The sequence below is a fragment of the Perna viridis genome, chromosome 12 (genome assembly GCF_037379345.1).
Source record: "Perna viridis isolate PV_CMFRI_1.1 ecotype Kerala chromosome 12, ASM3737934v1, whole genome shotgun sequence".
NCBI lineage: Eukaryota > Metazoa > Mollusca > Bivalvia > Mytilida > Mytilidae > Perna > Perna viridis.
In genome coordinates this window covers 8132777-8156545 of record NC_142456.1, presented here as the reverse complement: position 1 = coordinate 8156545, position 23769 = coordinate 8132777, and the positions used below count along the sequence as shown (strand labels likewise).

The 23769-nt window shown below is 32.8% G+C and overlaps 2 protein-coding genes across 2 annotated transcripts in view; one reads left to right on the top strand and one right to left on the bottom strand.

The window, feature by feature from the left end:
- The first annotated feature begins 104 nt into the window (after nucleotides 1-104).
- LOC148601070 (NADH dehydrogenase [ubiquinone] 1 beta subcomplex subunit 5, mitochondrial-like) lies at nucleotides 105-11896 on the top strand. The gene is made up of 6 exons (XM_088556135.1): nucleotides 105-266; nucleotides 7398-7483; nucleotides 8571-8637; nucleotides 9118-9179; nucleotides 10135-10241; nucleotides 11607-11896. The coding sequence occupies exons 1-6, from the start codon at nucleotides 173-175 to the stop codon at nucleotides 11746-11748; spliced, it is 558 nt and encodes a 185-aa protein (XP_088412261.1). The 5' UTR covers nucleotides 105-172; the 3' UTR covers nucleotides 11749-11896.
- Nucleotides 11897-13346: 1450 nt separating this feature from the next.
- Nucleotides 13347-23769, bottom strand: part of LOC148601069 (uncharacterized) — a 35512-nt gene continuing 25089 nt past the window's right edge. Inside the window, exon 8 of the mRNA XM_088556130.1 lies at nucleotides 13347-22498. Within this exon, the coding sequence (XP_088412256.1) occupies nucleotides 16050-22498 (6449 nt within the window). The 3' untranslated portion in view covers nucleotides 13347-16049. The remainder of the gene's footprint in view (nucleotides 22499-23769) is intronic.

Sequence of the window (23769 nt, the reverse complement as noted above, 5' to 3'; positions counted from 1 at the left end):
GAATATCTAAATAGAGTCAATCATAGGGAAAATGTATATATCTTTATTATTTTAAAATTAATTTTTAGCATGTGTATCAATTTTTTTACTAGGTCCCCTGTCTCTCCATGTCCATCAAAACAGCTTCCTGTCAATAGTTTACGGGTTCCAGTCGAAGTTTTCACCTTGGCAAATGGGTGTCCTTAGCTGTTTAAGGCCCTCAGTGGCCAGAGGGACCCAATGCTTACTTTCTGCATCGAAAAATAAGATGCAGCAAAATGTAACAGGTACAATTACTACAAATTAAATGTCTAATATGAAGGTGAAACCTTAATCACTCACGAGGAAACATTTGAATTCAATTTCAAACACCTACTCAGGGCGTCAGGCTACTGCCGTATACTGGTCAAGGAGTAGATCTCGCCGGCAAGTAATTTTCGTCAACCGATTTTCGTCCTCTCATGTGAAACTAGGGATCTCCTGTAGTTGGCGATCACAATACATGTATACATGTATTGTTAACAATACTTGTATATTAATTTTGTACAAGTATTGTTGATTTTCATAAAAAAATATATACCTTTGTTTGGCATGTTAATGGCTTCTTTATATTTGTTAATTACTTGTATTGTTGATTTTCTTTGAAAACCTAACCTTTTTCATAATTATTTGTTTGGCTAATTAATTAATGGCTTCTGTGTATTTGTTAATTATACATATACTTTGATTGTCATGTCAATATAAGGTGTCAATCCAATACCTGTCTGTGTCAATCGAATACCTGTTTGTGTTTGTGTTTATAATATATAAAGCATTATAGCTCTTATATTTCCCTGAAGTAATTTTTCTTGGTAAAATAAGTACATGTACTTTCATCCTTATGACTGTTTATTTGGATATTTGATTGTTTTTATGTAGTATTTTAAATATTTTGAATATTATTAGTTTGCTATGCTTTGGGTCCTAGTGTTACTGATGAGGAATTAATTTTTATTGCAGTTAGGGTTACTCTCATTTTCTTTATATATCACATAATTATTACAAGAAGTTGTCAGTTTATATGATTCAAGGAAAACAGATTGAAATGTCACATTATACTTTGTATTGTTCAGCAATGTGGGCAATGATGTTGTCGAATGCCTGGTCACCAGTTCTGCCCCAACGGTCACGCCACATTCTTTCATCTAAGTAGGAGGGTAGTAGATGGCTGGCACAACCTTTCATTTCTTTGAATTTATATTTGGCCTTAGCCCAGTACGATTCTATTGTTTGAGTATGCACCCCTGTTTCAGGATCTACAAAGTTTATGGAGTGATTTACTGTTCCATGTTGAAGATTAAGGTCTCTCTATGTTGCTGTAGGCTTTCCATTGGTCTGAATGGATAATTGTTCCAGGTAGAACAGATTTATGGATGATTGGTAGAAGAGTTGCTGCATTTCTTTTGTCTACTAGCTCAAGATATGTAATTGCTGGCTTTTGTGATGTGTCGGCTAACCCGAATACCCACTGCTCCTTCTGTGGTCTTCTCCCTCGATTGTATTTGGACTTATGGTTGAATAGGCTTTCGTCGATCTCGACTACTACACCGGGTCCTCCAAGATTGATAGAAAACTCGGCTATTGCATTGAGATGACAGCAACAACTGACTCACCAACCTGGGCAACTGATTTTGTAAAAGATATAGATAATGGTATACTTAAGAGTTTGACCCAAGCTAAAGATGCAGCAACTGTTCTATGGAAACAACATTCTGTTACATATGACAAGAGTAAGGCTGTGCAAGTACCTTCACTAGAGACAAACGGCCACGCAGTCCTTAAGAAACGACGTAGTACTGAAACACAGTATCAGTACAGAAAGAGACAGATGACGGAGAAACAACAGGCACCACATGAGAGAACTCCAGTAGATGAAGAATCAGCTGCAGTTGCCTTCGCATTTACAACAAGTAGTGGTGTTCTGATGATCGGTTTAAGTCGCAAATCAGTTGATTTAGGTCAGCGATGGCGATAATCGATTGGAAAGTTGCTCATTCTATTGCTGTCGCAAATTTCCGGATTTCCGTTAGTTCCACTCCCGATCCGTAACCACGTTTAAAATTAGTAAAAACATGGCTGACGACAACAACAACGTGGTTGTTGTGGATGAAAATGAGAAAGATAATAACGATATTGAAGTTTCGATGGAAACTGATCCAGATTTAGAAAAAATATATTTGCATACCGGCCTCATCTGTATCTAGTGAAAGGGTGTTTAGCTTAGCTGGGCAGGTTGTAAGCAAAAAGAGAGCAAGAATGCACTCATCAAATGTAGACATGCTAATTTTTCTGAGGAAAAACATGGAGAGATATTGGAAGTGATAGGAAATTTTGCAGAAGAGTGATAACATTCTAGTCATTCTATATGTTTATGTTAATTAATTTTATTTTGTTTATTGTCATGCTAAAGAGAAAATGACATTTATGAGGGTTGTTATTAAACATATTAACAGTATCATGTATTACTTGCAAACATGTATTGACTATTGACTACCAACTGCAATACTGCATAAGTGGTGTTACAACAATCAGGAACTGACTATTCTTCTGGCTTGTTCACTCAAATTTTAAGTGTTCATTGTGTCGTCCGTCTGTCTTTTTGTCCTACATTTGTATCCACAACTCCTCCTAACCTACTGAATTGAATTTGATGAAACTTTCAGAGAATCCCCATGATGTCATTGGGCACCTCCTATTTTAGAATTTCATCTGACCAATTTTTGGGGTTTCCAATAGCAAAACATGGACATTGCCATTCATTGTGATAGGGAGTAACAGTATGCCATCCACAACTCCTCCTAAACTACTGAATGGAATTTGATGAAACTTTTAGAGAATCTTTATTTTATAATGCTGTTGTTCACTTCCTTTTTTAGATTTTGATCTGACTAACAGTTGGGGTTACCCATACCAAAACATGGACTTTGCCATTCATTGTGATAGGGGATACCAGTATGCCATCCGCAATTACTTCTAAACCACTGAATGGAATTTAATGAAACTTTATTACATAATTCCATAGTGCACCTGCAAATTAAATTTTGATCTTGCCACCTGTTGGGCGAAGTGCCACTGATGAATCTGGTGACTTTCTCCAGAAGTCAAAACAAGTGTCAAGGTGTTCATATTTTTTTTTGCAATGATCTTTATCAACCTCTGTATTTACTTAGTGTATTTGGGTAACTTGGTAAATTTAAAATGTAAAACAGTGCTCTAAGACATATCCAATAGGCAATAGCTTTACAATCTGTTTCATACAGTTAGCTTTATAGACTTAAGTATGTAGTTTTGTTTTTTTTATACAAAAAAGGCCAAGCCATAAAGAGGCCTATTGGACATGTTTCGTCCTCTGTGTTAATGACCCATGCAGTGCATTCAGGACCCATCAGTTAGAAATGCACCATTAACTAGAGTCAACCAAATAAAAGAAGTGTAACAGAGTTAGTAGTAACATGCAACCAAACAGGGCATGCAAAAAAACTTTATAAAGACACAGTAGTTTTTTTTTTAATTTTTAAGTGCATTCTGCATTAAAACTGAGATTTAATCAAATTTTGCTAAAGTCTTCTTTAAGTAAATACTTCTATGTGCATGTTAAAATTATATTTTTGGGGGTTTATTGAAATTTGAAAGACAGTTTAAAAACTACTGTGACTTTAAACAAAAGAAATACACAGTAACAGCCAGCAAATGTGTGCAAACCTAGTTTTCTATTATGACTAACAATTTAACCGATAGAGAGAGATAATCGGTTGATTGAGGCCAACCAATAGTAATAGATAATCGGTTGGTGTTTTCAACCGATTGCACAACACTAAAAACAAGTGTCAAAAGCATTTTGCAATTAAAGAAACAACAGATCAAAGATAAACTTGAAGAAAAGGCGCAGACAGTTGAAATACTGAAGCAATCTGGTCAGATTAAAACTAAAACCACAGAAGATTTAAGACTTTCTTTGATTACTGCTGTGGTATATGAACATTTGACTTTGTAATATTTATCATGTGTCAATTTTGTCGATTGAAATACAGTGCTGAATTAAATTTGTGATATTATAACTTTGTTTTTTTTGTGTCTCATTGTATGAATTAACTACAAAAAGTCTTTAATTGTTGACAGAAAAAGCCATATTACATTACAAAAGCCATATTTCATTACAGAAGCCATGCAAGACATTATCAAATAATTATACTTCATTTGCAAAAATACACCCATGTGGGTCAATGCATACAAAATCACAAACAATACATAATTACAATACAAATCTAACCCTTAATTAGATACACTGGTAAATTATAGGTAACAATACATGGACAATACATAGAGGAATACTTGTACAAAATTAATATACAGGTATTGTTATCAATACATGTATACATGTATTGTGATCGCCAACTACAGGAGATCCGAAACTAGTTCATGCCCAAAATAAGACAAAACTTCTAACAGAGCTACACTACTGTCAACCGAAATTTTAATTTCTCCACTCTTCACAGTGGAGTCACTGATGTCCACCACTGTGACCCTAGTGTACAAGAATGAGGCTGCCATAATGCTACATGTATTTTTAAGCTCCTAAGATTACATGCTCAAACCATATATTGATGGTTTTTCAGGCTATAAATATACTGAACCTAGTTCTATAACATAAAACCACACATTTTATGTTTATCTTTCATGTTTCATCGGATATTTTCATTTTTTGTTTATAATCAAAATGCAAGGTTTTATCATTGGCCATTTTGCGGGAGTAACGTTCCAGCGAATTGACCTGCAAGATGTTTTTGTCCAGATATAATGTAATAACAAATAAAAATATTTAAGAATGATTGAAATACAAAGTTAAAAGACCTGGCTGTAAAATAAATTTTTTTACCAGATGCAGAAATTCCATTAAAAACATCCAAAATTACTTTTAAATCAGCACATGTAAGATTCCATTAACACCAGAATTGATAAGTCCTGAGAAGCACATTTCCGAATAGCGATCAGCAAATATTTAGGATTTTTAATGGCGCAACAAAATTTATTCATACATCATTTTGTCAAAGATAAAATATATTTGAAAATCATGTTCCATAAGTTTCACACATATTTCACTTGTTACGCCTCGGGGGGGAAAAAAAAAACGCCAATGAACCTCCAGTTTTCAATCCAAATCTCCAGCTGAAAAGTGACAAATCTCCCAGTTTTGAAGGAATGACTTAATCACATGTAATGGCTTGATTGAGTTTTAGACATTAAATGTTTTTAAGACCATTTTATGTATCAAACAAAATTCTTTTGTATAGGAAAATGGAAAATTTTTAAAGAATTATCCTTTATGGCTTATTCCATGTAATGGTTTGTTACCTGATGATTTACATTTTTTATATAATGATGTCCAAAATCAGCCCTTGAATTCTCAGTTTTATGCTTTCATCGAATACACTACTTAGTCATTGTTACTACAAATCTTTTTTTGAATTTTTAATCTTTTATTTGCAATCTGTACACTAGTTAATCAAAAAAATCAAGTACCGGTACCTTATTCGGCCTTGTTAACATTAGTATCATACTAAAATTGTCCTACTAAATATATTAGTTGTTAGTTTTTGTTAGTACATTTCATTCACAAAAAAATCTATATATAATTCTTAAGATGTGTCTTTCAATCAATATATAACATCATAATATTTCAAAGGACAATATTTGACAAATAGATATTTTGTCTATAGCAAATTAAGCTCTGAAGACAAAAGTGCTGATTTACAACAATAAATTTTGATTTGTATAGTATGAAAAAAGATTTTGATGTACTAACCCCCTCCCAAAAGGAAACTTAATAAAATTTACTATAAATTTGTCTGATGGTGTGTCATATTAGCAACACAATAATGGATATGAAAAATGGTTTGTGTTTTATTTGATATGTATATTTTATGTTATATACTAAAAATAAAAAAAAGCAAAGTTTCTATCATTCGACAGTTAAATCATTTATGTGTTATGAAATCAAATTTCTTCCACTCACCATTGAACCTTGTAATTTATTTTTGACAGCAATATTTTTTTCTAGAAAATATAAATCTTTAAATATTTTCTTCATAGGACAGATAATAAGTACTTTTTTTTAAATATCTCGTATTATAAATATACTGTTTCAGGCTTAGAAAAATTAAATTTGTGGCTTCTCCTTTATAAAGCATTGATACATCACCAAAAAGGAAAGTCTTCTATTTAAACAGTTGGCTTATAACATTTAATAAAAACCAGTAGTCTATACCTTCAATAAAACTTTGTAAAACTTCACAATTCCAAAACAAATGTTCCATTGTTTCTGTGTCATGTAACCACTGTAATTTTGTATTTTTCGTAACTAAAATTCTCTCTCCATTCATTATCACTAAATTCCAACATGTTTCCCCATCACTACAAATCTTATCAAGATGAAACCCAGACCCTGGAATTTCTACACCTGTACAACCATAAGACTAGTGTCAGATGCAAAGACTGCAATTATGTAGTCCGTGTAAAAGTACAGATAAAAGAATAATAAAAAGCCACCAATCACATTAAACATTAATTCATCCACCTTAAGAACCGCTGTTCATATGTTGTGTTGCTTTAAATCTAATAGAATTGACTGGTGATAACCAGTAAAAAGCAGTATTGACTACTGGTCTGGTCAATACTTGTATTTTCCAAGCCTTGATTTCTCAATGATAAATATTAAACCTCATCTTATTTTTGTTTATTGTTCCTTACAAGTGCCAATTTCTAATTGTCTTTTGTGGAACTTCCCTGTTATTACGGTGTTTCTGCTGACTACCAATCTTGTCTTGTTTGACTGAAGTAAATACCCCCAGAAGTCTTTCAGTAGCTTGATCTGGATTATAGGGGTTGGAAAAAATTCACATACTGAAAATCCCTTTTTTCCCTCTTGTATTGTTAGGGGGTTGGCATAGCATATCTGTTTTGTAATCTTGATTATTTCCATATTTTGGGCTTTAGTCATTCAGCAACTAACAACTTTCATGATGTATCAAGTTTTTGTTTACATCTAAACCTATCCAAACATTAGGCAGACTGAACAAATTAGAACAATGCAGTAAACATCATTTTTACACACACGTATACCAATAACCTTTGTCCTGAACAGTCACACTTCTCAAGCTCTGGAAAAGGTCCACCAAGAGGAAATGAAAGGTCCTAAATACAATAAATATGAAGTATGTATGGTAATTTTTGTAGGTAAATGAAATTTTAATGGCCCCCAACTAGAAATTAAGGACCCTAGACTTCAGGCTCCTGATAGATTATCATGATGAGGATTTTGTCCACTATAATTGAGATTTCTATGTATACACAACCTGAAATTAATATTGTCTGTTTTGTAGTGTCAGTAAGGCAAATGGGTGATGGACCAGCAACTATGGTAAAAACAGCTTCAAGGGCAGTTCATAATCAACTTAAGGATGACTTTGTAAGTAAATTTTGGGTACATGTACATGTATATGTGAAGATGTTGATGATATACCAACATCTTTTATTGAATTAGTAAACAGTTTTATGGCTTACAGCTAGTTGAAATAGACCAGTTCCAATTTCAATACAAATCTAGCTAGGCTAGTGAGTAATTTAAATAGCTCTCTAGGTAGTATTCTGCCCTTCATTATACCAATGTGTCCTACTTAACCACCACAGAACACTTGTGTGATCTTATGGACACTGTCTTTTTAATTTGAATAGCTGTCAAAAAAACCAGATGTTACCTTTTTATTGCCCCAAAAAGTAATGAGTACACTTTCCTTATTGTTCATAGCCAGAAATAAAAATTACAATTTGCTATTATTTTATTGGATTTGAATTTGGTGATTGATTATAAGAAGTGGGTAAGAAAAACCTGCAATAGAATTGAGTGAGGGACTGAGAACCAGGGAAATACTTTTGGTTGGCCTAAGGACAATTACTTCAATGAAGATGCTTATATCATTAGGAAATTGGTTTTATGCACTTAATTTTAAGTCTTGAATTTAAAATTAACAAACATAAAAGACTTACTCAAAGCATTATTTAATAATAACCTGGTCCTTGTACAATGTGCACTCTTCTCATTGTCTTATTCCCAAACAGAGTGGGAAAACACACTCTGACCCACATGGGGTCTGGGAGTAGGCCAGAGCATAAACAGAGCAGCCCAGCCACTACATGTAGTAGGGCATACTCTGAGTTCTTCAGTCAGGTATTCCAATGGCTTGGCTCTGCTACCTCCAACTACTAACAGACATTCACTAACACAATCCGGTAGTACAAGATCCCCAAGGGTAGTGAAGACTGTAAAAACCTCCTATCTGTGTACAAGGTGCATGTATTTTTCTCTTAAATAACCACCTTATCCTGTATTACAAACTTGAAAGAAAAACACATTAAGCACAAAATAAGCACTGTGTGACTTTAGTTTACAACAACCATTTACATGCTTCGATGAACTTATCTCTGCAGTTTATATTTAATTACTACAATGTGTACCAGTGTACCTTCATGATTATGTGATACTCTTTCTTTTGTAGCATTTTTACTTCTTTTTGGGAGCTATTCCATGTGCATTAATAGTTACAGCTTTTAACTTATTTGGAGGTTTGTATATACATTGCAGTATTGTGCATGTACATTATGTACATTTATAAACATACAGAAATTGTATTCTTTGCTTAGTCAGAATTTTGTAATACCCAAAATATTTTCCAAGTGTTTCATTGACTTTTCTATAATGAATATTGCAATTGGTGTTTTATTCATATGGATAAGTTTTTGAGACTCCTGAAAAGTGTCTTACATGTATTTCATGCTTTTAATTCATTGGTTCAATGAATCAGAGGTTTTATTAATGGAAACTGCACCTTTTCAAAGGCTTTTGTCAGACATTTTAATTTCCTGGTATGGTAAGCATTATTTCCCAATTTGGAGGTACTAATAATGACAATTTACTATTTAAACTTTATTATTATAAAATTTTTTAACAATTCAAAGCTCATAAAATGTTCTAATCTTAGTCAATTTTCAAAACTGTATTTTCACAGAGTTATGTTTGTTCTGACACTATTAAAATATTTTCAGGTAGAGGAGAATTAGCAGATATCCCTGAAGGATACCAACCTCATCACTGGGAGTATGAAAAAGTAATACAGTATATGAATAAAGCAAACAATCATAAAGTAAAAACAGAGCAAAAATGGGCAGTGAGGACAAAATAAAAAAAAGTCTACCACAAGTAAAACAAGTACAAGAACACTATTCTTTAGTACATGTATATATTTTGATATTACATGTAGTGTGTCAATATTGATGTAAATTTGTAATTACATTTACCAGTACTGTGCATATCATTAAGCTACACTAATACTAATCTTATTGGATAACTGTCTTTATAGACAATTTGTTCATTTGTATAGGCCATACCCACAATGAAGTGTACTACACTTATTGAACAATGTGTTTTGCATGCTTTGTATGCATTTCTAAATATAAAGTAGAAATGAAATAATAGGAACATATCACATAATCAAAAGTTTTAAAATTTATTATCATTTTTGATATACCAATTTTTCAAATATCAACTTGTGAGTGAATTCACTGTCAAAAATGCAGATTTCTACTTAGAGAGCCATTTAAGTTACTCACTAGCATACCTAAGTTTGTATCAAAATTGGAACTGGTCTATTTCAAATAGCTGTAATTTCTGATAGTACATTAGGAGAACATTTGATATATATATACATCTCAGAATGAGACGACTCTATTTGCTACACTGCCCCATTGGATCAATATGATACAGGGAAGCTAGCATAAGCATATTTAATAGGGTCTGAGAAATACCTAACAATGTTAGAGCTGTCACATTTGCAAAACAAAATTTTGGTCGTTCCCTCTGTGGAGCTTGAACTTGTACCGCTGTGACATTTATGGAAACACTGCCTACACAAGTCCGGCACCCTAGAACACTGGGCCAGCTTGGCTATATTATACATGTATATATATATATATATATTTGAGAGAATATGGTTGCACAAATGTATACAGGTATATGAACTAGTCAGTAATTTCCCCTTTAATATATTGTTATTTGTCTTTCAGAATCCATTGACAAGATTTATTTCCAAACACTTTGTAACTCCATATGAGAGAACATATGAACAGAATCTACATTTTCATTGGTTAGATTCTGAAAAAAATAAAATGAGGTAAAAAAAGCAGTTATTAATAGACACTTTCATGTTGTTAAAACCGTGCAGTTGATAGCACATGACAATTTTTATTTGTGAAAAATTTTCATCCATTTAATATCACAAATGTATCCTTTCTCTAAGTTGAATGTGGATTTTTGATCCTTTAGGATCAAATTACCTTATGTCACTTATTCATCAGAGAAACTTTTCATTACTATTTTTTAACATGACACAAAATATAGTCCATATGTAATTCCTTTTATATCAATTAAGTAGCTGTCTTTGTAAGAATCATGTAAAATCTGACAAAAATGTGATACACCCCAAAAAAAAGGCTACATATTTTTATTTTTGTTTTATGGGTCTATACAATGAAATGTGAATCAGTAAATATGTTTTAGGCTAAAAAATACAAATGTATTCTATCCTAATGCAAATAAAAATACAAATGTATTCTATCCTAATGCAAATAAAATTAGTAGGTAATTTATATTTATAGTCATGTAACAATAGCAAAAGTTCTCATTAGAGCTTTTAACAGTGATTTTGTTCCTTGTTTTAAAAGCCGTCCCAACCCTTTATTTTTGGGAAATTTTGCCGTATTTTCCACACATTGAGAAAATATTTTATGGAGGATAGAAACGCATCAATGCCAATCCAGAACTGAAAACCAATACAGAACTGACAAATACATACTCCCAATATTCATTAGGTTACGACTTGCTGATGAAAAACATTCCCCACAAGTGAGCAAAGCATTATTTTCTGAAGCTGAAGTTGGTTTATAGTATAATTACAGTATAGGAATAAATACTTTGTTAAAATGATTTTGATTGTAACTGTAAATTCCTTTTTGGGCTGGTTTAAAAATTTGTGAAAAAGGTGAAATGAAACAGAATTTGTAACTTTTTTTAATAAAAGTATTGATCTACAGGTCGTACCTCTTAAACATTAAAATTCAGTTTTAACAATTCCCAAAAAAAATTTTATTTATATGGAAAAAGGAAAATTTGTTAACAGTTATATTTTTCATCATTTAATCTTTGAAATTGTGTATGTATTGTTAAATTGATCCATTGTACCCCATGAAAAATGTTATGTTATATCTTCACTCAGTGAACAAAAGGTATATTCACCTTGTTTGTCCATCAGAATAAGTTGCAACTATCTTGACTCACTGTCAGAATGGCTGGATTGATTTCAAATTTGGTATTTGGCTTTATATAGATGGAGCCACTTTAGTAGTCCAATATCAACTTCCTGTACTATTGGGGTTGTCTTTCGGAATTCACTTACGTGTCTTCTGTGTATTTTTTTGTTACATGTACAAACCTTTTAATTTTTTCTCACTAATTCAAGTTTCTCTTGAAATATTTTCAGAATGGAAGCTAGAAAAATTAAGCGAATGATGCGTGACAAACAGGACTATAAAGCATGGTATTACATGCCAGTACCAAAAGGCCCAGTCGACAAGGCCAAGAAAGTTTTTGACGATAATAAGGATGATCTACGTGCAGTTTAAATATACTGTTCTGTTTATTGAATGGATTCTTAATGCCGACAACAGCAAAATTTTGTCCTGAGAAAATACTGTGATCTGCAAAACTGACGTTAGTTTTTATTGATGAGTGAGATAAAAAAAAAATGAAATCTTTGATGTTTACTTCGTATGACATTGTCATTTTTGTTCTGTCTATAATTTGAATCATTAAGGGCTATCCCAAAATAGGTGTGTCCTTGGGGGCAGAAGGCTCATGATATTTAGGGGTAACACCAACATATTAAAATTAAGATACAATACATTTATCTTATGCTGGTAAGTAAAATTCAAATAACACAATAGTAAATTGTGATCTACTGTGAACATTTTTTCCTGGAATAGCCCTTAGGAATTAGGTGACCCACTGAGTCTTGTCAAAATACTTTCTTGTGATAAACATTAAATGCAATCCAGAAATAGAACTGAACCAAGCTGGAATGTGGTTGTCCTATACTTGCCTCACATGTTCATGGGTTGACAACTGTGGTTGTATCACATGTTCATGGGTTGACAACTGTGGTTGTATCACGCTGTACCCTGCAAAGCATTTTGTCCCTTTTTTAGCCATGTAGGATAAAACTATCCTTTATTTGATAATCAAACAGTTAAAATTCATGTCCTACCACACAAAACATCCACAATTTGAAGTTTTTACTTCTTTCACTGTTGGAAAGTATAAAGATTGCATAGGTTCATAATAGGAACTGAAATATGTATTCAATTAATGGGAGTTGTTCTCCATGTTGAATTGGTAGGCTGATTGGTTATGGTTTATTGCCCTATGGTAGATATTTTATGACAAGATTAATCAAACAGACCCTACTCTGTACTAGTCCGAGCTTTATTTTTGTTGTGCCAACTACAGAAGCAACTTCTTCCATTTAGGCATGTAATGCCACTCTTGACACATTATTTAAATTCAGTCAACCAGTAATGACTATTGTACTTAGCAGAGCAATAAACTGTCTTAACCACCACATGTATTTGTCAATAAACTCTTCAGTGACCATACACATTCTGCAAAAACCTATCTGTCTTAGCCACCACATGTATTTGTCAATAAACTCTTAAGTGACCAAACACATTCTGCGAAAAACTATCTGTCTTAGCCATCACATGTATTTGGCATTTAACTGCCTTAAAAGTTTAAATATTCCTATGTAGTGTATTGTATGAAATAGTTACCTGCAAATGATGACCACCTGAATTATGAAAATATGATTTTGTTTTTCCCACAAAGTTCCTGTAAGACAAGTTTAACTGTACCAAATACAGAATTATACCAGTACCATCTATACCTATGCACAAATTTAAAATATCAACTAATAACATATTTATCTGTTGTAATTTGATTTACATAAGACTAATTGGGTTATGGTCTCATAGTCCCTTCTTCAACATCACATATAGTAATAATTATTCCCTATGAAAATTGATAACCACAAAAGTGCATGTAAACATGCTTCTCTTTACCATCTACCCAGTAAACAGTATTTTTTCCATTCATATGACTTTCGCAATTGTAATTACTTAAACAAATGCAGAAATTTTGCTCTTCTTGTGCATTCCAATGACTATGGTTATTAGCCCATGATTTATTTTAAATAAAAACCTTTTTGCACTAAATGCATTTGACTAACATTCAAAATCCTCCTTTTACATCAACAACAACAACAACAAAAATCACTTGAATACAAGTCATAATAAGAAACAGGCAGAAGTGGGGAAACGCTAATACATGCTAGTAAAGAAAATCCACATAACTGAAAAGAAACGTTGATTCAAGGAAATCTTTTATACTTCAAAGGACAAGTTTGATCTCCGCATCACCCAAGATTTTTTTATATTTTTAATAGAATGCAAGAAAATGGAGGTTTTTGCCCCTGCATTGCTCTATGCATTGCATTTCAATGAAGTTATACTCATTTCACATAAATTAAAAAATCTTGTCTTTATTTATGTGAAATGATGGTACAAATACAATTACATAGTAAAAGGTTATGCAATAGCATGTTTCACCCACTGCCTGAATTTTACAGATTCTGACAATTAAACAACAAAAAATATGCAAGATTCTCTTGATCTTTTGAATCAATAAAGAAATTAAAAAATACAAACTGAAGATAAAACATGTACATGTATATACATCACATGTATCATTTTCATTGAGTAAATTGAAAACACATATACTATTTGATGGTACAAACACCACTCTACCTTCATCACTGGTTACTGATTACTGTGCTTGATTTACCCAGTAATATAAATTTCTTCAGCAATGTTTCTTACCTTAATAAGTGTTAAAAAGGTCAAAATAAATTTCCCTATCCATAATGCACCAGTATCAGTGTAACTATTTAAAATTATTATTCAGCATTCAGAATAAAAATTACGGTTTATTGACTTATTATCAAACACAAAAAACAATGCTTAGAAAAAAAAGGAATTCAAAGCTGTAACATCAAATATTTTGCCTTCATTACTGTGATATTATATGACAGCATGTAAAATAGTTTTGGTCTTCCCTTAATTGATTGTTACCTGATGAAACGTCTTAAGATAGTTATTTAAACAATTAAAAGAGATTTTAACTTTCGATTTTTTCAATAGGTACAATGTATTTGAAACTATGTCCGCTTCAGTTTACTACTATGGCATTTCATGAGGTGTTTGTCATTTAATCAAGGGGAAACAAACTTTATCCTCTCAATGTAATTATTGTATGTGCTAATAACCACATTGTAATTTTTAAATTTGCAATAATCATGCTATTTCCATAATGAAAGTTTTGTTACTACACACATATCTGACCCTTTGAAATTTTTTATATTTTATAGTAAAGCTCCACATAATAACAATGCAGAAGATAAGTCCATGTTTGTGTAAAAATCAAAGTGTAAATGCGTCCAATATATCTTATTAATGATTTTAGAACCACTTGATATATTTATTAAGTTGTTCATGGGAAAAAAGATTGACAGATTATATCATGCATATAGTGATCTAGATAAAAACAAAACATGAAAGTAAAATTCAACTACAATTTAGTTACAATATTGGATGTTTTATGATTTGACTTTTTATATGCTTATAGAATGCTTAAAAAGGTGACCAAAACTAGACTTATTGCTTTTTTTTCCTCTGTGATTCTTAAGTGAGCATGTACTTCATTTACAACAGAGAAATTCCATACTAAATACAGTCAAACTTGTGACAGCAACCACCTGTATTCATCAATAACCTGTCTTAAAATACTATAATTTAATAATCTGTATGTAGAGCATTCAATGTAAAGTTAACCTGTATAAAAACCATCTGGTGTATGTGACCATGATTTTACTCTTTTTGAAAGTCACTTAAAACAGGTTTGACTGTAGTAGTTCATACAGACGAATTCCTAATAAATACAAAATACTTCGCCCAAAGTGATTATCTATCTTATATAACTTATCCCAGCAAAAATATTAAAACCGCTGATTTCCCGATTGCATGACACTTATACTAAGCACTTTTGTAAAATAAAAAAAGCCAAACAAAAACAAAAACAAAAAAGGCTCGACATTTTCTGTCTCCACACACATTCACAATTCAAAATCTTAAAATATGTTTTTCTACCCTTACACGAGTACCTTACAAAATATACACAACAGCTAAATATTGAGTCAACATTTTCACAAATACTTGATACATCAACAGAAAATAGTTCTCACTTAACTGCAGAAATAAATTTGAAAAAGATGTAATAAAACTAAATTATGTCAAAAACAACCAGCAGCTGACTCTAATACACAATGCTTAAAAAGCAAAAAATTAATAGTTGTGCAATAAATTGCATTAAGACGAAACATATTGAAATAGTTGGCTCTGCTGAAATAACCAAATTGTTGCTTCCTTACTATCATCATTAATAACACACAGAAATGAAAGCTGTATTGCTACAGTGTATATACACTTCACACTGATAGATTAAGCCATTTTCATTTTTCTCTTAAAAGAAAACTTATAGGATTGCCTGATTTATCAGGAAAAATCTGTTTCGATATGACAGAAATGGTTTAGATATTTTGACCGAAGTACAAGAAACAGTTTGAACTCCCATGACAGAATTTTGCCAAGACCAACTGTTTATGGGGTATCAATTTTTGAATATTTTTAGTCCTAGCAAATCAACAATTAAAAAATCTCCATGAAAGATAAAATTTGGTGCTTTAATGATTTTCACCGGGGCCTTGTAAAATAGAAAAGTGGAAAAGGCTAAGTATTCATGAGTTGATGTATAGTTTTCATTTTGATTCAACCACTTTAATGTTTGAATTTCTTCGATAATTTTTAGCACATATAATACCCTCTTCAAGCTTCTTTTTCATATCACTATCTACGGCTCTCAAGCTTACAGTTTTCAGTTGCTCAGGCTTAGTTGTGTCTTTTTTGTCTATTGCACATGGTGAAAATTCATTGTAATACATTGAAACTTTTTTGGGAGAAAAGCTGGAATTTTTCTTTCCCTCCATAACATTTACATTAGAAACATTCTTCTTTTTAAATTCCTCCTTGGATAGGACAACCACTGGGTTTGATTTATCTAAAGTGACATTGTCATCAACTTTTTCTAAATGTACAATTTCATTGTCTAAATTTAACCCATTGTTTGACTGTTCACCAGACATTGAGTCATTCTTAGGGTGTGAAGATTCCTTTAATCTAGATTTCCTAGGCGACTTGGGAATAGCTTTTTTAATTTCACATTTAGCCTCTAATTTAATGTCATTTTGAACACAGACTTCAGTGGTATTTGTAGACAACTCTACACTACTCACACTTTCCATTTTTATCAGGTCTTTAATCTTTCTTGGAGATCTCTTCTTTGTAGATTTTTTTCCTGTAGCACTCAAGTTTTTTTTAATCTCTCTATTCAATTGTTTTTTCACTGATGCACCTTGACCTTTCCTCTTTTCAATAATATCACTCTTTGCAAGCACAATTATTTTTGCTTTTGAAGAAACTTTTTCGTTCTTTTTCATTTGTTGGGATTTTCCTCTTTTGCTAACTGTAGAGTCAATTTTTTTAGTACCATTTTGTGATTTTTTTACCATTGATTCACTTTGTGAAGCAGAATTTAAGCTATTGACAACACTCTCAATGCATTCATCAACAGTATTTTTTGTGCTCACATTAGATTTGTTATCTGTAGATTCTTTACTAGTGACCATATCACCATGACAAAGTTTCTCAATTCTGGAAAATAACATATTTTTAATTTCGAACAGCTTTCTCCTCATTCTTAGTCTTTCTTGCTTTGTCAAGCTTTTCTGAAATTCCTCATCAATAGCTACGCCAATAGGAATTCCAAGTTCTTTTGCAGTCCTGTCAAGAACAGTATTAGTTTCTCTAACAATTTCTAATCTTATTGCTAGTAAGTCTTTCTTTGGATTGCTTTCATCATATTCGGAACTTTGCTTACATCTACTTATCTCAAGTTCAAGTTTGTCAGCTAATAACCTTCGTAACCCTTTTAGACGCTTTTGAGGACAAAATGGACGGGTTTTCTTCAGTGGTGTTGCATTATCTGAACTTTGACGGGAATTAACTCTCTTTTCACCTTGTTTACCAATTGTTTTATCACATTCTGATTTTAATTTTAACCTTCCAGTTTTGACTTTCTTTGTTTTTTTATCAACCTTTAATTCAGAATTCAAATTATTATACTTTTCTTCTGCTGACAACACGGACATTTTTCGTTTTCTTCCAGGGGAGTTAATTGTTAAGTTCTTACGAAAATTTCCACTTGCTTTTTGTTTTCCGCAATCTTCATTCTTAACAATTTTGTCTATTGAAGGACTAATGGGAGAACTATTTGTATTGTTACAATTATTGGACTTATTTTCCTCTCCTTGCTCACAGCTGTTAGCTACACTATCTATGACAGACTGAACAGAGTCTGAGGAACTATCAATAACTAACTGAACAGATTCTGCTGATGGCTTTCTACCCCTCTTTTTCATATTGGAACCATCAAACGTAAATATCTTTTTTCTTACATACTTTCTTTTTTGTCTCACTTCAACAGTCTTTTTGGGACTATTTTCCCTACCTGACTTTCCTGGTGTGGCCTTTAGTTGGGGAGTGAGTTGTTTTTTACCAGAAGATTTACCCTTTTCATTACAAACATATAATTTTTGCGGAGTTTCTTGATCTGCATTTTTAACGTCATACTGGTCCTCCTTCTGTTGCTCTGGAGAAGAGATATCATTTATTTCATTTTCACTTTTTGAAGTTTCCTTATTTTTCTCATCAGTTGATGGTTTTCGCTTCTTAATATAAGTCCAACAATGATTTTTCCGTTTCCATTTTCTCTTCATCCCTCTTGGCCAACCTTTCTTGCCAATAACATGCTCCTCTGGAATGTCGGTAAAACAACGATCCTCTTCCTGCTGTTTAAGCTTAAGCATCATGATAGACTCCTGCTGTTTGTCAACCTCAGTTAACATCCCTTTGGCAACCTTATCCTTTTTAACTAAACAAAATGCTTTGTAGTGGTTCATCAATGTTTTTGGATATGCAAAACCTCTATTGCAATACAGACACAAATGTTTGTGTCGCTGATGGAATGTATCATTGACATTAGATTTCATGACCTTCAAATCCTTAAATTTCTCCTTGCCATCACATTTCTTCACGTGCCTTTCAAGAAGAGAAATAGAATTAAATTTTACCCCACAGCCCTTGCATTGATGTGTATCCAAAATTTCTGTTAATTCTCTCCTGCGTATGTGGTTCATCGGATTGTATCCCATTTCCCCACTTTTCTTTCGCCTTGTAGACTTAAGGGGGAGAACTTCATCTTTTTCTGGAATGTTAAGGGAATTAACATGATTAACAACTTTTGAGTTCATTGCATTTATTTGCTTTCTTAATTTTGGTGAAATTTCTTTTGCATTAATTACTTTCTTGTCAGGTGTTTCTGGCCTTTTTACAGGAGAGTCAATGTTAGATTTTATCAATATTTTTCTATGTTTTTGGTACCTTCTCCTGTATTTAGGTTTTGCCACAACAGGTTCTGTTCCTTCTACTTTAGGAGCACAGTTAATAATATGAACTCTCAGTCTGTCAACACTTTTAAATATCCCTCGACACCTTGTGCAGGTGAAGGACCCTCGGTCATTTACATTTTCCAATGCCTTTCCTGTAACTCCTAATACACCTTTATTAGAAGGTTCAGAATAGAATAAATATTCAATTTCATGACCATGTTCTACCTGAAGGTAATGACAGTGTATTGAAGGATGTTTTTTCCATTGATGTCGAAGTAAACGTTCTGTGTCCTCAAACTGTTTTTTGCAAACTGAACAGACATTAACAATGCTCCCATTTTTCCCAAATTCAATTTGTGTATAATCATGAAATGGGCTATGTAAGGAATACTCCTGGTCAGATTTGATGTCAAACAGCTTAACATTCTCATGTCTTTTTGTTTTACTTTTCTTTGACAAAGCTAGTCCAGAGAAAATGTCTGATTCATTTTCAGAGTCGGTAAACAATTCAAGAGACATAACTCCAGAACTTTCACTTGCAACACTAGCACCTGAAAGAATAGTTTGAACTTTCTGAGTTTGTTCAATGTTTGCACTATGCTTTAATTTTTTCTGACATAAATCATTCATAACTGTAAGACCAGATCCAATTCCATTCTTTTGCAACAATGCACTCAACTTCTGAAATTGAATTTGGCCCCTAGCACTGAAGGTTTTCTGAGGCACATCAGGCTGATTTACCAGGTTTTCTCCATGGTTATCATTTACATTTTCATCTTCTTGATTGTTTATTGCATGGTCTTTTTCTGAGTTTACACTATGATCTTTTGCCTTTTGCACCTCTTGAGCCAATTTTTGAATCAACTGACTTGCATCAAGTGTATAACTTCCATCACTTTTCTGATGTTGTTTCAGTGCATTTCCTACTACCTCCTCATAATCTACCACATCCACCTTCTTATCAAGAGAATTACAATCACTATTTTTAATAACCAATGGTTCATCCACTTTTTCCTTTAAATCCTGATATTCACATGCATTGCATTTTGTAATGTCTTTACTGTCTTTGCCCTCAGTTTCTCCCTGCTCATTACCTCTCTCACTGATCTTGTTTATTAATTCATGAATAATTTGCCCAATGATTTCCACCCCATTTTCATCGGACGTTTCCTTTATTGAATCAGTTTTACAAGCATGTTCCATAATCTGTTTTTTTGCATTAATATTTAAGTCATCAACTTTCATTTTTCCCGTCAACAGCGCAATACAATCTTCCCTATGAATCGGAGATGTTTTTTGGAGATCAACAAAGAACATATCAGCATGTTTTATTGCTGGTGTTGAAATATCTTTGTACAGTACATGCTTAATTGCTTCATCATTACTCTGGGCCATATCTTCTAATGACTCCTTACATGTAGCAGCTACTGAGTTATCACAAGTTGACTTGAGATTTTCTATTTCTGATACCGCCTGTATATCATTTGAATTCTGCAATTGTTCATTATCACTACATTCAGACTGACTTTGAGAATCATCTAAATGTTTAGCACTAGATTCTGGCTTTTGTATGATAGAATTGGATACATCTACTTGTGAATCTGAGTTAGAGTTTACTTTTCCATTATCAATTATATGTGACTTTTCTTCACTAAAGCAAGGCATTTGACATTTTTCTGACTGTTCAATTGGACTACCTTTGAATGATAGTCTTGTTTCATTACTATTTACTGCTAAATTCTCTTCTGTATTAAATGAGGTATCCTTCAAGTCACATAATTTTAAGCTTTCATCTTTCACAGAAGAGTTAATGGGTTTTAAGACTTCATTATTTCTCTCATCAGAATTACTAGAACTAGACTTTAGTTCTGTTTGATTCAAAACTTCACTGACATTCCCAAATTCTACAGAATCTAAGGGTTCATCAGTTTTAACAGAATTAGACTGAAGTCCAGCTGACCCAGACTGCAGTAGGTCAATAGCACTAGAAAGAAGGTCAAGTCCATTTGTAAATGGTTCCATTTCATTGGATGATAGTTGTTGACTATTGGTTGACTGTTTACAGTGTGTATTAGAAGAACTACTCGGAATATCTAAGTCATCCTTACCACTATTCCCATCCTCTCTCATTTGTTCTAGTTTAAATGCTTGACTTGAATCATCAATATTCTCAGACTGTGCATCTGTTCCCCCTACACTGTTTTCACTTCGTATATCCTGTTCAAGAGTATCTTCTCCAAAAACTTGTTTTTCTTTCATTTCTTTTGAGTCTTGACTCTCCTTCACATCTCCCAAATTGTTTGTACTGTCCATGTTTGTGGATTCATTCAGAGTGATCTCCCTTGAATGGTTATTGTCGGAAGCTTCATTCTCTTTATTATCTCCAATATTGTCTATTGAGTTTCCATCTTTTGCCTCATTCCCTGTGTTTATTTGGCATTCTTTCTCATTACTCTTGTCTGTGCCTTCCATCGTTGTAACATGGCTCTCCTTTTCTCCAGTAACAATGCTCTCCTTTTCTCCAAAAGAGTTAATTAAGTCCTTCTTTACTCTATCTCTGTCTTCATTCATCTTTTCATCTTTGTACTCTTTTATCAAAGGACTGTCACCATGGTTACTGTCATTTTTGCTAAACTCAGCTAGTGCAATCCATTCTGATGAGCTTCTCCTCCTGGTGCACAATGCAGGGGCTAATTCCTCTAAAATCTTTTTGTCAAGCTTTTCTGGTTCATGTTTCACATCATCTTCCAATCTTTGTTCAATGAACTGAAAGTTGTTGTATATGAGGCTTGGATTGTAGTTTGGAGGAAAATTAAATTGTTCCCATTGGACTGTTTCTCTCTCATCTGAGGTTGCCTCCTCATTGATTAGTGGCTCCCATTCATAATTCTCAATTTTGATGTATGATTTGGAATTGTCAAGGGATGAAGCCCCACCATCAATGTACAGGTTAAGATTGTCAGCAATATTTGCAGCCACATTTGCATAGAACTCTTGTACAGCTTCAGGTGTTTCTTCATCAGGTGGGTTGTATGCAGGTTTTTTCACTGCATCTTTTAATCTCTTCCATCCATTTGTGGTTTTGTTATCAATTTGCCAGCCCTTTTTAATGCTGTCATGCTTAACGGTTGTTTTAGGCGAGGACGTTCTTAGCTCTTCCTTCTTGGCACCAGCATTTGGGTCTTTATAATCCTTATGAGCCATTCTTCTATGTCGACACATATTGACATATGCAGAAAATCTTTTCTTGCAGACAACACATGCAAATCTGAATCTACCAGGGCCTTGTTTTTCATTGTCTTTATTTTCATATGAGTTTATCTCTGCATTCTCATTTTTCTCAATTTTTATAACATTTGTCTCTTTTTCAGTCTTAACAGCAATTTTGGCCTTTACTTCACTTTCTGCTTTTTTCTCAACTTTTTTTGCTTCAGTTTTGAGCTTTTCTATTTCAAATCTTAGTTTGGCTGCAGCCTCACTTCCACCATTTCCACGACTTTCCAAAAGACTGAGTATTCGCTCTTTATGAATAAGTGGATGTTCTATTCTGATATGTTTACGTAACGTCCCAACATGGCTGAATTTCTGGACACAGTACTTGCAATAAACGGTGGATCCAACATGTATAACCATGTGTTTCTTCAGATTTGTTTCATTTGGAAACTGTTTCCCACAAATTGAGCAATCATACCAGTTATCAGCTGAAATTAGAGTAAAATATATAAGTTCAGTGTGAATGTATGTTCTTTTCTATCTTCAACTAAAGCCTTTGATCTAAATATTGTATTTACAGCTAAAATTGTAATGCCATTGTTATTAGGTCATTTACGTACAACAAAATGTTGCATGCTATTGAATGCTAAGAATAACACTAAGCTATTGCTGTCAAGTTAAGTTGTACGGTAAATATTAACTAGATAGACAAGGAATCTATAAAGGTGGACACAGTACAAGTCATCATGCAAAAGCAATATACCAAATATCTAAGCATTGCCTAAATAGAAGTTTTAGAAATCTGTTACAGATAACAGACAGAATGACAGATGGACAGATCGGGTAAAAAAGCTCTAATCTAATGAGTGTGGGTATAATAATGAGATAACTAAAATTATTTGAAGATTTGGAGACATTTATCATAGATTTTGACCAGTCACCAGTAAAGTCAGTTTACTGGTGACTGGTCAGCTAAATCTAGTGAGCAGTTTCAAAACCTTCAAATCAAGATTGAAGACCACAAATCTTATACATGTAATACAACACAGTATTCTCAACACAAATGCAACTGAAAATAACAAATGAAAATCAAGAGCATTTTGTTTAAGCATATATAAATTCAAAGAAGACAATCCTGCCTGACATACATGTACATGTAGCATGATGACACTCTATTATATTTTTTATTAGATATAATAGGTATAATTTTTATTTACAAAATTTATGTGATGAGATGCGCCAAAAGACTATTGACCAGTCAAATTGTTTCTTACTATTGCCCTCCCGGAAACTATTTGACCACAAGCGTAATTATATTTTGTGGAATTTTTTAACACTTCATTGGAATTTCTTGGCATTCACAGTTATTTAAGACAAAAAATTTCCAATTTCAGTTAGAGGTCAGAAACATCTTGGACAGTGCAAAGTCAGCAGATCAATTTCAGTGTCTATTGTCTCCTCAAGGTAAAAAAAAATGACTGTGTATTTAACTACTAGAATAGGTATATGGAATTCATATAATTTTAGGCTATGCCTATGATGGACGGAGCTCATTCGTTGTTTACAGTGCACTGCCATGTTGATAGGCTGAGTATGAATAAAAACAACAAAAAAAAACATTAAAAAGCACATTTTCCCCTATTTTTACTTCTGGTCTTAATTTCTATCCACCACATGTTGGCAGGTACAAAGGCTCATTCAGTGAAGAGAATGTGTACATGTGTGAGACTTTCTCCTGGGAAACCTGAATACATTTCTA